Source organism: Mytilus californianus, unplaced genomic scaffold (assembly GCF_021869535.1).
Source record: "Mytilus californianus isolate M0D057914Y unplaced genomic scaffold, xbMytCali1.0.p SCAF_6, whole genome shotgun sequence".
Classification (NCBI taxonomy): Eukaryota; Metazoa; Mollusca; class Bivalvia; order Mytilida; family Mytilidae; genus Mytilus; species Mytilus californianus.
In genome coordinates this window covers 80,471,942-80,489,702 of record NW_026262712.1, presented here as the reverse complement: position 1 = coordinate 80,489,702, position 17,761 = coordinate 80,471,942, and the positions used below count along the sequence as shown (strand labels likewise).

Genomic DNA, 17,761 nt, shown 5'->3' with positions numbered 1-17,761 from the left:
ACCTCAGGTACAAAAAAAAATGTATGTAACTAAACTATGATGGGAAACCTTTGACTTCTTTCTTTTATATAAACTTTTGATTTGGTACCATAGAACTATGTAGAATAAATGTACATTGCAACATGTCAACTCTTTCAATGACAATACTTTTTTTAGAAACTATAACTCCAAGCAAAATTATATTTCCAAGTATAAAGTAATTTATGAATGAAACAAGAGTGCACACGCTGAAATGTCTCGCCTTCTTTACTAATCATTGATATTATGTTGATAGTCCTAAATATAAAGCTTTATTACAACTGTCACATAAACTTAACATTAACCAAGTAAACTAAACATTGACCAATGAACCAAGAAAATGAGGTCAAGGTCAAATGAACCATGCTAGGCAAGCATGTACAGCTAACAATTCTTCCATACAACAAATATAGTTGACCTACTGCTTATAGTTTAAGAAAAACAGACCAAAACACAAAAAACTTAAAACTGAGCAATGAACCTTGAAAATGAGGTCAAGGTAAAAAAAAACCTGTGTGACTGACAAATAGATCAGAAAATATTTCCATACACCAAATATAGTTGAACTATTGCATATAGTATTAGAAAAAAAGACCAAAACTCAAAAACTTAACTTTGACCACTGAACCATGAAAATGAGGTCAAGGTCAGATGACACCTGCCAGCTAGACATGGACACCTTACAATCATTCCATACACCAAATGTAGTAGACCTATTGCATACAGTATAAGAAAAACAGACCAAAACACAAAAACTTAACTATAACCACTGAACCATGAAAATGAGGTCAAGGTCAGATGACACCTGCCAGTTGGACATGTACACCTTACAGTCCTTCCATACACCAAATATACTAGACCTATTGCTTATAGTATCTGAGATATGGACTTGACCACCAAAACTTAACCTTGTTCACTGATCCATGAAATGAGGTCGAGGTCAAGTGAAAACTGTCTGACGGGCATGAGGACCTTGCAAGGTACGCACATACCAAATATAGTTATCCTATTACTTATAATAAGAGGGAATTTAACATTACAAAAAATCTTAACATTTTTTTCAAGTAGTCACTGAACCATGAAAATGAGGTCAAGGACATTGGACATGTGACTGACGGAAACTTCGTAACATGAGGCATCCATATACAAAGTATGAAGCATCCAGACCTTCCACCTTTTAAAATATGAAGCTTTTAAGAAGTTAGCTAACGCCGCGCTGGATCACTATCCCTATGTCGAGCTTTCTGCGACAAAAGTCGCAGGCTCGACAAAAGTCGCAGGCTCGACAAAAGTCGCAGGCTCGACAAAAAGGAGTTCTTAATTAAGAAATAAACTGATTCGCTGAGCGCAGCTGGATACACCCGTAGAGGTCCAATCCTGAACAGTTGGGGCAAAAATGAACACAACATTCAAGCTTGATACAGGTCTGAATTTGGATTGTAATTAAATATTTGACATATTATAGTTTCTGAATAAATGTAGTCAAAGAACTTGAAATCGGTTATATGAATTGAATTTATATTCAATATAAGATTTCTTGCTGTTGTGCAATACACTGTGCTGTTGCGCAATACTTAATAAATCTGTTGCCAGACTATAAACAAATAAAGTTCAATTTCTTCTCAATGTAATATTTGAAATTTATGAAAATCAATAAAGAGATTACATCAATAGCTATAAATAATTCACCAAAGTTTCATGCGGACTGCTTAAAGCATTTTTGAGTTGTTGTCCAAAAACTGGAAAATCCCCCCTTTTTTAATGAATAAAACCCCATAACTCAGAAATGTAAAATCTAAAATTTATAAAATTCTAAAGGGAGCTTACGGATTGATAATTTAGTCTTAGATGCAAGATTTTTTTATCAGTTGTTAGTGGCTTTGAACTAGCTGTCAGTAAATGAGAGTATTCTCAGATCTGTACTTAGTGTCTTTTTGTTGTTCGGATGTACAACTACCCGGCCATCTCCACTTGTATTTGTATTTATCCATTTGATGAGTTAAGCCTCTTTCAACTGATTTTTATAGTTCGTTCTTATATTGTACTGTTACACCACTGTCCCAGGTTAGGGGGTGGGTTGGGATCCCGCTAACATGTTTAACCCCCCCACATTCTGTCTGTACATGTATGTGCCTGTCCCAAGTCAGGAGCCTGTAATTCAGTGGTTGTCGTTTGTTTATGTGTTGCATATTTGTTATTCGTTCATTTTTTGTACATAAATTAGGCCGTTAGTTTTCTTGTTTGAATTGTTTTACATTGTCATTTCGGGGCCTTTTATAGCTCACTGTGCGGTATGTGCTTTGCTCATTGTTGAAGGCCGTACTGTGACCTATAGCTGTTAATTTCTGTGTCATTTGGTCTCTTGTGGAGAGTTGTCTCATTGGCAATCATACCACATCTTCTTTTTTATATTTACATCAACAGATATAAACAATTCACCAAAGTCAAGGTGAGACAACAAAACTTAGTTGTAAGATCTCTGAAATTTTTTACACAGTACAAGTTTTTCTAATTGTTGGAGATTGTACGGTGACAGTAACACCTGTAACTGCTTAACCCATTTCTTATGCACTTTGGTTCGATAAACTCACTGAATATCATACATGTACCACATCTCCTTATTTTTATATGCATTACAATTTACATGTTCATGTAATTGTAAATAATATTTGTATATATATATCAGAAAAAACTTCATTGCGTCACTTTTATTTATGCATCCTTTGGCACAATACAAGTTCTAAAATTACACAACATAAAACAACTAAATGTTATTTGAGATGAAAGTTTTGTTTCAGTTCCATTCATAGGATTTATTACAATTTTGTAAGTTTTGCCAAGTCCAATAATTATCTCTATGTGCACGTGTTAATTGGAGACTTTTATATCCTGTATAAGAGTTTTCGAACTAATTCTGTTTCTTTTTTTGAAAAAAGTGAGCAAACAAATCTTGCACATTTAAACCTTTGTCTGCCATCACACTGTCACCTGGATCACATAATTGAACTATTCTACATCTTTCAACTATTTCACAGTCACTCAGGTACAACCAACATATGCATTAGAGACATAGTTGACTAAACCACCAGGTGTCAATATTTTGTTCACAAGTATTTTCAGTGTTTCTGTTTTTATATGATGAAAAGGTTGCCTGAGCTCTAGGAGCTTTAGGTTTTATCACGGGATATTCTGTGCTGTCAATAATAATCCAAGTTGTAGGAAACTTTAATTTGAAGTTGGATGGCGAAAAATACCTGACTAAACCACTAAATGGCCAAGTGTTAGCCTCACGCCACTGTTTAGACATAAATCAAAGCACCAAGGGCGCTATAGGCAGTTAATTAAAAAACCAAAGGCAAACTTGGGGCAGAAGTTCAGATGAATATTGTGGAAGAATTAGTGGAAATATTTATCTCAGGCATTATTCTCAGCTATTTCTGATGTATCAAATAATGTTTGTACAGAAATGTGTACGCTATCCAATCCTACCACTTTCAAAAGTAATTTCCAATTTACATTTTTAAAGATTCAGTCTGAGATTATGTACATACACTGTCCCATGTTAGGGGAGAGTTTTGTGCCAGCTTACATGTTTAAGCCGCCACATTCTGCATGTACCTGTCCATAGTGAGGACCCACTAATTTGGTGATTGTTGCTTAATATCATATTTATTTTTCATAATTGTTTTGTACATAAATCAGGATGCTTCAGTTTTATTGTTTTACATTTGTCAATTCATGGTCGTTTATAGCTTACTATCAGTCAGGGGTACTACTTGTACAAGTAATTTTTATTTACTTGAAGAAGTAATTATAATATACTTATATAAGTAAATTTGTAGGATACCTATACAAGTGTATTTTATTTACTTGTATAAGTAAATTATTTTTTGGCCTAGTTATGTCCCTTAGGCGTTCAGATTTTTTTACTTATACAAGTAAAAAAGTCATCCTATCTTCTTTTCTTGAATTCTTAGAACTTCTTTGCTCTAACAGAATTTTGAATTGTCTGTCCTTTGCAGATGTCTTTACTATTCATTTAAGTGTAATTTCATGGACAATGAAAATCTCATTTGTCTTTTATCTTTAGAACACTGCTCATTTACAAGCCCCCAAGGAGCAATTTTTGAAGGCCTTGCGCAAATACTTAAGATCTTTGCTCAATCAGTTTCTTTGTTGAATTAATGAGATAAAACATTGAACTCTTATCAAAAATTATGAGCTAACCTGAGAAAAATTGTTAAAGGCATGATTTTACATCTCAAAACTTGAGAATTTTTGTGGGATTGTAAAAAAAATTTACTTATACAAGTAAATTTTTTAGAAAATTAAGGTGAGATTATTCAAACAATATAATTAACTTGTATAAGTATATTTTATTTACTTCTTCAAGTAAATAAAAATTACTTGTACAAGTAGTACCCCTGACTGACTATGCAGTATAGGTTTTGCTAATTGTTGCAGGCTGCATGGAGGAATATTCTTATCAGAATAATAATTTCAATAATGGTGTCCAACAGTGGTGTATATATGGTTTAATTCCACTATGTACTAGAGTTTGAATATGCCATATTAGCAGTTTTAGTTGGATCAGCTGGTGCCACTAGTACTATGGACAATTATCAAATCATACCTGAAACTATCTGAAGTGGTGTAATTTTCTTGTATATTATATTACAATACATGCTTATGTTGTTAAAATGGCCTAGCAATGATGCAACATATGTTTTGGAAGGCTGTACGGTTGCCTATAATTGCTTACATCCACTTCATTTGAATTTTTGTGGATGGTTGTCTCATTGGCAATCATTCCACATCTTCTTATTTTTATAATAATTGTTCATGTCTAATCTATAATAAGCTGTTCACAGAGAGACATGTTTTGCCTATTTGTTATTTTGATTATGCAAATGTTACAATTAAAAAAGGAATACTTTAGAATACTTTAACATGTAAAATATATTCAAAGACAATGAACCATGACTGATGGTATAGGGCTGAACAATCTCCATGGAAATGAGATGTGCCAATGTTTATACAACTGCTTACCAAATACCATTGACTTTTCATAAGTCGTTCCCTTTAAACAAACCTTAACACAAATTCAATTTCTAAGTCAATGAACCATAATGAGGAGGTATGGATTAAATAATATCCATGGAAATGAACCTTTTAAATACCAATACGTTTGCATACAAAATAGCTTTGACTTAAGATTACTGGTAATATTAAACTGACATCATCATGATAATCACAAACTAATTCATGTAAACTAAGTAAAAGTTTCAAAGTCAATAGATCATGCATATGACTGAGGGGTAAGGACCAAATATCCGCTATGGAAATGAGACATACTAATGCTTCTACGCCTGCATGCCAATTAATTTTTATTATTGACCTACCACTATTGGTTTCCCTAATACTAACCTAATCAAAAGCTGATAAATGAATTTTCAAAGTAACATAAGGTTCCAAGTAAAAAGAGCATGATTGAGGGGGCGGGCCAAATAATCTCAATCGAAATTAGTAATGACAAAGTTTATACAACTGCACACCAAATGGCATTGACCTAATACTATTGGTTCCCCCTAAAATGACCTAATCACAAACTTATACATATGTAAACTATGCAAAGTTTCAAAGTCAATAGACCATGACTAAGAGGGTGGGGCCAAATATCCTCCATGGTAATGAAATGTGCCTATGCTTACACAACTGCTTACCAAATATCATTGACCTACCATAACCTAGACCTTATCACAGAATCACAAACTGATACATTGTTGATGGTGCCAAAACAGCATGCCTATATATATATAGATGTCTCTCTTTTCAACTCTGTCAAGGCAAGACAAAAATTGCAACAAAATTAATACAAATATTTGGCCATCTTTTTTTAATAATTTTATATTCCTCATTTCTTTGATATATTTATGCTGTGTTCAAACATAATTCGAATTCGATTCGCATTAACTGATTTGAATTTATAGTTTAATACCCATTCGAAAAGTTTAACATGTTTAATGTCCAAATGTACATGTAAATTCTACTTCAAATTGCAATACGCGTCAAAATCGATTTACTGTCCAAATGACGTCAACTTTTAATTCAAAATATCAATTAATCTATCATAGTTTAATTTGAATTACAATTTAGAAAGTGTTCACACCAAAGTTTAATCGAATTAACCCAAAAAGGTATTTCTAAAGAGATTTGGATAATGCAAATTAGCCAATTTGAATTAGATTCGAATTAAAAAAAGAAGAGTGTGTGAACGCGATTAGCAAACTCGATTCGCATTAGATTTGAATTCAATTCAAAATGAAAAAAAGAATATTGTGTGAATTTGGTTCGCATTCAATTCAAATTAAACTTACGTTTGAACAAGGCATTAAACAAGTGACAAATATGCATTCAGTAAATAATAAAATTGAAAAGAATCCACAATCAAAATACTGCTGCGTAATTATTGTAATAAGTAATTCTCCTTGGTACAATTTAACCTTACTCTTGGATTGTTAAGAATACAAACTAAAATATTTCATGTTTCTGCACAATGCATCAATATCATGAATTCCAACTATATTTATATAACTTCATGCAAAAAGTTTTGGATTACTAGGCATACTTCTTAGTGCACAATAATAAAAATTGCAAGACCGATAGGCGCACTTAATAATAACTAATATTCATGTGTTGTTACTGCTGGCAAGTTTATAATTATTCCTGTCAGAAAGCTGAACCAAAACTTGTCGGACTAGTCGACATGATGAGACCTGGCATAAACAATCTTCAACATTGATCATAAATGTAGATATACATGTACATAACATCATAGTAGTCTAGAGTTTCATTGCTGTTATGGAATTATTGTAAATAATCCAGGTGCTACAGAGAATCATGTATTGTACATGTACATGTATGCCTTGCCTCTTCTAGTATTAGCCATTGTCAAAGGTTGGAATCAAGCTGAAACAGAAACAAATACAAATAGGTATAATATTGCTTATTTTGACAAATACAATGTAGCAAAAAAACTTCATGTCTAAAATCTTATGTATTAGCTTTGTCCATTTTCATTGATGCTGTGATAATTAATGTTTAATTCTCTAGGGTCCCAAGTCAGGAGTCCCTGGCCTTTGTTAGTGTTGTATGATATTTAATTTTAATTTCTTGTGTATATTTCTGATTTTAGTATGAAGTCCATTATCACTGAACTAGTATACATGTTTGTTAAGGGGCCAGCTGAAGCAAGCCTCCGGGTGTGGGAGTTTCTCGCTGCATTGAAGATCCGTTGGTAACCTTCGACTGTTGTCTGCTCTTTGATTGGGTTGTTGTCTCTTTGACACATTCCCTATTTCCATTCTAAATTTTATTTGAAATTATAAGTGAATTAAAATATCTTGATAACGGTTTCACTGTCTTCCATTACTAATATCATAATAAAAAAACCCATTTATTTCAACTTTAAATAACTGTAATAGGAATTAAGAAAAAAACTGTTTGTAACTTCAACTTGTTGACAACGTTAACGTTACCTTCTTTTCGTATCATGCGATTTCTTTTTGCCGTATTTTCATGGAAAAGTCGTTTACCAGCATCAAGTTGCTGAAGGAAACGCATAGAAATGATTCTAGAACACTTCACGAGTGTTTAAATATGAAAAATTCATAAAAAGAAACATCGAAAAAGTTGTATTTTTCAATACGGAAATTGAAAAGTCCTTGTAAATCAAAAACAATTACGGTGTGAGACGCGTCACAAATTCGGACTTAATATTTTACAAAAATATGCGATTTTGGAAGTTAAATAAAGCCGTACTTTAGAAAATAATTTTTAAAGTTTTAATCTCAATATTATTTGAAGCACATTGAGCTAAATCAAAGCACATGTAGCAGTCTGTAACACCAAACAAAGCCTGAACTAAAAACACAAAGGAAACCATCTTGAAATGACCTTGACATCGACCAATCAGATCTCTAGTTTTATTTCATTCATTAACAGTAACAACAACTTGATTTGACAAGCATGAAGCTCATTTACGAGATAAACGGAATAGTGTTAACAAGAAAACAAATGAGCATACATTTAATTAAGATGATTTAAATAATCACAATCAAATAAAATGATTAATAATAATTACCTTTGTATTATCAGAATCCACCAAATTTAGAACGTCCTTGATTTACGTTTTGTCGACGAAGTTAAAATTACCGCCAACTGAGACTTAACACCGTGTCATATTAGTCACAGCCGTTATACAATATTCCTGCGCTTTTTTCCACTTAGCAAATGTAAACGACTTGTAATTAGAGATTTTCGGCGATTAAATATTTCATACAATTGCTCTTTGACATCTTAGCCAAAAGCACAGGGGATAATAATCTACATAAGGAATTCAAGCGAGCACTACTTTCTATGTGCAACTTCAAAACTTTTGGGTGGTTCGACGATCATTTAAGGTTTTTCTGGTCATATTTTTTGTATTCCAGAATAAAAAGTATGAAAAAAGTGTTCAATTAGTTATAAATAACATAATAGCCAGCCAGATAATAACAATGGCACATATTTCAGCATTTATTGGGTAGAACACAAATCTGGGGTGCTCGCATAAAGCAGCTTAACTGCTTAAAAACAATCCATGTTTACACAATATTCTTAACACTAGTTTCAATCTAGAATCTAGACAGTTCAAAGTTGGTTGTATAATGCCTCAATTTCATCAAAGTCATAAAAAAACTGATTTTCAAATGACACCCTATCAATTTGAAAATTTATGTATCTCAAACAATGTGCTGCTGGACCAAGTGTGGTCAAAACAAATAAAAATTTAGTATACAACTCTAAACCGGTATAAAAGTGTGTGGCTGTGTCACGTGTCTTCATTTCAAAATTCTCTGCTGAAAATATAGGCATTGATGGTGTTTGCGTAATTCCATCTGTGAAGCTCAACATTAGCTCGGCTGAGTTGGTGGTGGACAGTCATAAATCCTGTCTGCAGTATGAATGACTTCTTCAGGAAAACCAACTTTACAATCAAAACTTTCCTCTAGATTTCTACTACAATATTCATCAAGTTTAGTTCTTTTGTTTTCACAGGAAACTGCCCTGATTTTTCTTTTTGCGGACGATTCAGTCTCTTGCTTGGTCCAGGAAAATAGGCTGGGAATGGCAGTAGACTTAAGTCTCTGTATGGTGGGTTTGCGCCCTGAAAAAGGTTATAAAACATTAGTTTTTTTATAATTAAATGAACTTCCATTAGCAATGCATACTTTGTACTACCTGGCAAAATATTAACTAGATTTATATATTACAATCTGGATAAAACTATGTTAGCCTGATTCAATGTACATCAAAATGTATGTTATGTAAATCCAAAGGACAAACAATGAGAGACGTATGCAACAAACATACATTGTTTGTACCTAAATAACTATAATATAGATGAGAGCATGTCATTGTTTTGTTCCTGTTAACATTGTCATTGATATTTTTCAAGAAAGTCTATGAGGCATAGCTTATGCATTCCTGTCATTACTACATTAGCATAATTACTGCTAAAATAATTCTCAGTATGATATACCTCTTGTAAGAAATCATTATAATTGTAGCAAGCACCAAAAAATCTCAAACAGATCACATTGAATCGTAATCCAAAAAATTATGACGTCTTGAATTAACGGAAGCAAGTTAACTCGTACCATTGCAAACTCGTACCACGTCAACTCGTACCACTAAAAGTCAACTCGTACCACTGCAAAGTCATTCCCTTGCGAACTCGTACCACTGCATACTCGTACCATTAAAAATATACTAGAACACACCCACGGTTCCGTGACTGAATTAAAGTACCTACGCCTTATTTTAGTCTGGATTTTCATCGGATAAAAGTCATGCTAATTATAAGGTGCGCAGTTTTCTCTGCTTTCAAAATCCTGGGTTGGGGCAGGTTTATTTTAGTTTCAAAATGGCGTCAAGCACTCCAGCAAAGAAAAGTATGATACAAAATAACTGACATCTGACAGCCGAAGAAAGTGGCTGACAAAGGGAATTTATTTTTGCCTGTATTTTGGCATCAACTAATATTTTGTTCATGTGTATATTAACTGTCGGTGATGTTTATAAATAGAACAGAAATTAATTTCGGCATTTTGGCCAAATCTCACACATTTGCTTCATGAAAACTTGGCAGTACTGGAGTTGCATGTTTTTTATTACAAAAATATACATTCACTTTACCATATCAATGTTACTTATGCATGTTATGTAGGATTTCTGGGCGTACATTAACACGGGAGAGTTTGATACATCAGCACATCACACTGAATTTTCTCCATCTGACTGTCTGTCCGTCGCTCGGTAACCCATTAATACACCTAGACCGTTTATCAGAAAGCTTTAAGGGAACCAACAATTCATCGAGTCAACCCGAGTAGGACTAGGACGAATTGAAGTAGGCCACGTATCCTTGAGTTTTCTTAATCCAATTAGCCAAGGAAAAATCAGCTATAAATTGGTCATAATGACATTGTGATTTCAAATTGTATACTTTTTACAGACTTATGAGGTATTGAGTGAAATTTAAATATTTATTCATCATTAAACACCATTTGAATGCATTTAAATAAGTTGGTACGAGTTTGCAATGGTACGAGTTTGTTTTTAGTGGTACGAGTTGACATTGGTACGAGTTTGCAATGGTATGAGATAACTATAATTGGAATTAACCACCCCCTTTTATTCTAAAACAATAATTGCGGTTGTAAACAGACTTTGGTTTATTCGCATGGCGATTACATATATAACTATATATTTTAAAAAGAAAATAGAGTTTTACCATGAATAGTTTCCTGCACATAGTCTTTTTCAGTAAAATGTGCCTTGCAAACAACAGCTGATTGGGATGGACTCCACGATTTCATCGTGTTCTCGTCCAACCTGCGTATGGGCCAAGGCGTTGATCCAACTTTTCCTTCTTTTTAAGTCATTTGGAAATGCATGTCCTCCTCTTAAATGACATCTAGGTACACAACAAGAAGTACTTGGCATCGTTAATTCAAAATGCAACTGTAATAGTTGCACAGTGCAGAAACCGGAAGTTGAAGAACAGGATCGGCTACCATGGCGCCACCTATCCAGGAACGATAATTTGCTACTTTATATAACTGCGAAATAACAATAACGTTAGACGGGTTCACGTGCATAAACAGAAATGCGCTTTAAATTGTATAATATAATTCATGTTCAGTCGACCTTTAATTATTATATCAACGACTGAAATGATTTATAAACATCTAGATTGTAGATAACACTCGAAATTAACCCGACCTCTTTCCACACGGAATTCAAATAATTCTAGTTTGTCAATCGGTTGACTGCTTATAATGTAAAATACAAAAATATCAAAAGTTTTTAAAACTAACAAAACACTATTTCCCAATGTAAATGAAATGAAACCAAAAATATTTTATATCACAATAAGAAGAGGAGAGAATCAACATTTTCCGGATCTACTTGGAGCCTAATGACCCCCCACGTAGATAAGTTGGATATCGCGGAAAGAAAGATTAACACGGCAACCAGAAAGGCATTAAAGCACTGCCTTTAAAAACGATACAAGACTAACAAAGGCCAGAGGCTCCTGACTTGGGACAGGCGTAAAAATGCGGCGGGGTTAAACATGTATGCACATATTCCTGCACGGCTTAAATGCACACTGTAGTATATGCATGTTCCTTAATCAATCACTGTAGAACGCTAGTTAGTTTATAACATATCTGCATGTTGGGAGTCACAGTGCAAAATAGTACAATGGATCAATAAGCAGTCTCTCTAAGCACATAGAAACTGGGGGTTCTAGCTAGTGCTGCAGACCAAACAGGGGGTATGAAGAATCATTCTGCTCTTGATTGAAGTAAACAAAAAGAGAAAGGCATTGCAAGATTCACTAATTATAAATTCATATATACATTTTAGATTTCAATAACTTATTGTTTATCATAATCTTTCAATATTATTGGTAGACTGAAATAATATACAGAATGATTTTTCAATCCCTGTCAGAAATGAAAACATTATATATTCACATACTAACAATTACCTGAGGCATAACTGTGAAATCAAAAGAATCTCAATATTTGACTAGAATATAAAGCCACTGCCAAGCAGTGCATTCCCCATCAACGTCTTGCAACAAGTTGGAAGAGCTAATACTAAGCATTTGTCTTATTTTTCTTTCAACCCATTGAGAGCCGGTTAATTCTAGAGTGTTTAGAAGTATCCTGGGTCTGTTCCATATAAAAATTCTACAAGATTTGAAACTTGTATTTTACATGACATTTATAAATGGTCTGTATGGAAAAACTTGGCGATTTTACTGCCAATTAATCTCCACTTTATAGGCCTTTGTTTCATGAATTGGTATATAAATAATATGTCAAGTTACTGGAAGTTGTTCTTTTTTAATTTGATTTGGAAATATAGTTATTGTGAATCACCTTTCATGGGAAATATATCTCCAGAATTGACTAAAATTTGACAAGAACAGAACTGGCCTGAGAGGTGGAGGAGGACTGGCGAGGGGTAGGCCATTTATTGGGACTCTGGAATTGACCATTTTTAGGTCCAGGAATTCGTGAAATAGGGGTAAAACTATTAAACATGGATTCGGGATCTAGACATTTTGAGGTGGGGGAGATGGGAAAAATATAAGCTTGTGAAATGACAAATTTAAGTCCGGGATTTCGGGATCACCAAAAGCAGCCCCTACATTACCTTCCCAAATTTCCTTTGTACAAAAGTTGATAATTTTGTTTTGGACTTGAATGAACCCTGCTCTTCAAGTATTGAGACACACAGGGCAACGTTCGTCATGCGTTCTAACCTTTCAACGTTGATTTCAAACCAATGCTGCAAACACTCCCTTGATACTAGATAAAACCAGAGGATTTTGGTAAAAAAGTTTGGAGCGGTAAATACAAATATAAAATTTTCGGTAGGAACGAATAATCAATTTAAAAAGAAAAAAATTGCCTGAAAATACAAATAAAAGATTTTCAGTCGGAACAAATTTATTGGGTCGGTCAGTAAAGGGCAACCAAACAATATTTTAATTTAGGCCTTACTTTTTTGATTTCAATATGTTTGATTATATCAGTTTATTTCATTATAAAGGAAATCAAAATATTTCTTTTATTCTGTCTTTTTTTGTAATTATCTAGTACAATCCAGGATCCTCCAGGTAAAAATCTGGATATCCCAATTCCTATCAGTATATGTTGGAATTCTTATTTGTACTGAATTTTAATTAGATTAGATCAGAATTCCAATTTCTACTAGTAGATATTGGAATCCGATTTGCACTTAAAGGATTCTGAATCCTACTGAATTCCAATATGTACTGTGACAAATGCATACATGTTTCTTTGTTTTTTTAGTTGAAGTTTATATACTTATATACTTACAGTCTTTTCATTAGGCCATATAATGATGGGATCGGCATAAACTAGTGAACAAGCATCTGTGCCAGTTTTTTCATCACAGGTGACTGTGAAATAAAAGATAATCATTTATTGACCATTTACACTTCACAGTGTACATAAATCTGCTATTATGTCGTATATATGATTGAAATACTTCAGGGATAAATTTCTTCCATGATCGTCAGATTTCATAGTAAATGCATAATCTTTCAGGTTTTTTTTGACAAATAAATCTCCAGTTTTTATCAAATGCATTTGAGAAAAAAACATTTCCTGTCTAAAGCAACTTTAATACTGTGGATTAATTTTTATTTGTTAGATGTAATAACTCAATAAATAATAAAACATAAAAGAAACTTGAACAAATCATGAGCTGTATAACAAAGGTGTAAGGTGGTTAAATCTGTTTCACTAATGATTTTAGACAATACGTAGACAATCCTGATCTTTCTGTTCAATGCTCGGCAAAAAATTCTAGTCAATCTATGTGACTTCACAAATGCAAATTCAGCGGAGAGCAAGATAATTTGACATCATAATTGATGGATGGATGGCAATTTAATGCCCAGTGGCAAATTAAATGCATATTTAGGATGAAAACATAACAATGTGATATGAATATATACCCAGCTTTGTACTAGACAGACATGCTGAGATTGATTTTAATCTTACTAGATCAAAAGGTAACAGTCAGCTGTCTACTGGGACAGTATTCTGACTCAGGACCAACCAGTCTTTGCTCTGAAGCTTAAATGCTGCATGCTTAGGGGAGAAGCAAATACCAATTTTCATTCATTTGGTTTGACTCAGCTGAGGTATGAACCTACAACCTCCCAAGCTCAAGGTTGGAACGCTAACACGATCCACATTTGACATCATAATTGAATTTTGACCAATGAAGAACTGAGATCAAACAAACCACAGGTTGATTATAAAAAAATAATCAACAAGTCAAGGAAAGTTTAATTCAGCTAAGAATTAGCCAAAATAAATGGAGAATGTGTCCATGGGTCACAGATGATGACCCTGCTTGCATGCAACATTATAAAGGAACATAACTCCAGAACGATAAAAGTGACTCCACCCAAATTCAAACATGATCTGTGTTTTGTGCTAATAAGCATTGTGTATAAGTTTCATATCATTTGGTTGAGACAAACTAAGTTAGAGAACTGAAATTAATTTTGGGACATACGGAAGAAGGTACACTAAATGCCTCCTCCGCCACGGCGTGGGAATAAAAAATGTATATGTTGATGGATAAATTTATTTTCAGACTATTTTCAAATTTTCCATTTTCAAAGATTTCACATATCTCTTTTTTTTTTGTTTCTGACAATAGTAGAATTGTGTTGTTTCGTTTTGTTTGGTTGTTTTTATTTTAGTGACTTTGATGTATCCATAAGTATAGGTTAATTTAAACCTGGCCTGTGGGTTTATAGCATATACAGTTGTTCCTGTAACATAACATACATACATTCATCACAATCTGCTCCTGAATAACCATCACAGCAAAGAGTAACTGTGTTATGGACTACCCTAAAATCAAATAATTTAGTAAAAGTGAAAATGGTTCATACATCTGAGATAGTCCTTTTCTCCATTTATAATCTATTTCCTTGTCATCTGCATGAAATATCAACATATGGGTTAGTATAGTTTTCTCGTTTGAATTGATTTACATTTGTCATTTGGAGGCTTTTATAGCTAACTGTGTGGTATGGGTTTTGCTCATTGTTGAAGGTCATGTACAGTGACCTATAGTTGTATACTTCTATGTAATTTGGTCTCTGGTGGAGAGTTGTCTCATTGGCAATAATACCAGATCTTATTTTTATAGACACCTGACAATAGATTTACAGCTGGATGAGGGGGGGTATAATCCATGAATTGAAGTCAAGGTCGGGCGAATCCTATCCGACAGACATGCAGACCTTACAAGAATTCCATAAATTTACCAAATATAGTTATCCTATTATTCATTATAAGTGAAAATTTCATCATGAAAACAAACTATTTATCAAAGTAGTTACTCAACAATGAAATAAAGGTCAAGGATAATGGATATATGACAGAAGGGAACCTTGTGACATAAGGCATCTGTATACAAGGTATGAAGCATCCAGGATTTGTACCTTTTTCAAATATAATGCTTTAAACAAATAATTTATGCTGTGACCATCAGATTAGCATCTCTATGTCACACTTTTCACAACTTTTGTAGCAGGCGAGATAAAAATTATAAATATTTTACAGTCATTTCGATTATGGTCTAATACCTTAAACCTTCTAAGAAATGTTTATGACATCTTCATCCAATTGTTATGCCAAATTGATTGTTTTCTTTGACTGTAGGTTTCTTTTATGCTATCATTGCCATTTTTCATTTTTAATTCTACATGCTCAGAAAAATTCTTTAAAAAATATGCCTTGTGTTACAAAATTCAAATCCAAACATATACAAGACAACTATGACAGAAAATTGGTTTTTGAATGGGTTATCTAGCAAAATTTTGATAAAAAAAGAGTCTATTATTATTATAGATACAAAATTTTCAACAATTTTACAAATATCTTTAAAATCAAAATATTCTTCTGCGCTACTGTATACATTGCCATTGATTTTGACATGATATTGCAATTTGTATATGTTTTTGAAATTTTTTAAAAGAGACATCCATTACCAAAATAAATGCCATTTGTATAAGAAAAACAGTACATGTAGCAATCATTGCTCATAGAATTTTGGTTTTGGGTAAAAATGTCCTTTTCAATCTTTCTGAAATCTTCCAAAATTGCCATCTGTAAGTGTTTCTAATTAGTATTCAAATTTTCAAAATAGTCTTTACACAAATGAAACTGAGATACGATAAATTTATTCAAAATGAATGACTTTTTGGAAATGGTCATGGTTTAAAATAAATTCAGGGGAATTTGGCCCTACTAAAATACTTTTTTTTTATTACATGTTTTCTGTATTTAATTTCCCTAAATAAATCATAAATATGCATTATAATAGTAATTCAAAGCCACAAAGGATATATATCATATATATTGTAACAGAAATAGTGGAAAAATAGGTTAACTAAAAAAACAACATAACCTTGAATTTGATACAAGGATTCTACTGATAAAGTACTAATTGTTTGTTTGAACCTTTATATTCATTTATCATGTTTATACAGTGAATTTTAAGGTTGTTCTAGATAGTATAGATAAGCAATTTAGATGTAAAATCTAACATGGTTCAAGACATGTTAACCTAACTACAATGAAATAAACTAAAACTTTGGTTTTAGTTTTAAAACAAATAGGTTCTTTTTGTGCACACATCTTGTTGAATTATAAAAATCATTTCATAGTATTTTGTTTGCAAAACATTGATATCTTAAGGGGGATGTGGCCCAAAGATTCCCTGCCTAATTCAAACCTTAGGTCAAGCTTCACCTATATCAATATTCAAAACATACTGAAATAGATCAACCCATCATATCCATAAGTTCCAGTTTTTCCAATGGTTAAATTTTCAAACATTTCATCTGAGTATAGCAATTTTTTTTTTATCATTTTGAGGGCAGGAAGGCTGTTAGAGTCAATATAATATGTAGCTGTAGACGCTAACCTGAGATAAACGAACACTTACCTATATCTAGTACAAGTATCTGTTTTCCATGACCCACAATCTTCCTGATAGCTTACTGAACTAGAAGTTGTAATGTTACACCATCCAGGTCTGATAAATAAAATCAAAGCACTGTAAGCGCTGCAGGCAGTTAACCAAAAACCAAGGCAAACGTAATTATGAAAACTGTGGCAGTGTTGCTTCAAATTTTTTTTTTAGATTTGAAAGAACAAACATTAAACATTCGTATATTGTACATTTATGTTCATTTAATGAATTGATTATTAAGGCAAATTAATTGATATTTTATCAAGGTTTTCTAAAGCAACGCATATATCAATGTATATTTTTAATGGTGAGTCTGCAGTGGTACAGGTTCGCAATGATTGCAGGTGTTCTAGTTGGTAGTTAACGTTGGTACCAGTTGACTTTTAGTGGTACAAGTTGACGTAATTGTATGAATGGACTTGCTTCCCTGGAAGGAACACTGAGTTTGGGTTCTACAGTACAAAAGTTATGAGACACAAATCAGACAAATGTTTACTACTACAGGGATCAAAGGTGAGGTCTGACTGCCCTGACCATAGTAAATGTAAATGACCCCCACCTTCACCCCAAGTCCGTGATATCACTCCATACC

At 33.0% G+C, this 17,761-nt stretch overlaps 1 protein-coding gene and 1 long non-coding RNA gene across 2 annotated transcripts in view; both read right to left on the bottom strand.

The window, feature by feature from the left end:
* The window catches only part of LOC127704195 (uncharacterized), a 112,680-nt gene that overhangs the window by 79,376 nt on the left and 15,543 nt on the right, over positions 1 to 17,761 (bottom strand). The window contains exons 2-4 of the mRNA XM_052208131.1: positions 17,143 to 17,232; positions 14,977 to 15,038; positions 13,482 to 13,564 (exon numbers count right to left, since the gene is read on the bottom strand). Of these exons, the coding sequence (XP_052064091.1) occupies positions 13,482 to 13,564; positions 14,977 to 15,038; positions 17,143 to 17,232 (235 nt within the window). The remainder of the gene's footprint in view (positions 1 to 13,481; positions 13,565 to 14,976; positions 15,039 to 17,142; positions 17,233 to 17,761) is intronic.
* LOC127704213 (uncharacterized) lies at positions 5,898 to 7,821 on the bottom strand. Its single transcript, XR_007983185.1, has 2 exons — positions 7,557 to 7,821; positions 5,898 to 6,987 (listed from the first exon to the last, which is right to left on the bottom strand). It is a non-coding gene; the product is annotated as an uncharacterized LOC127704213 (long non-coding RNA).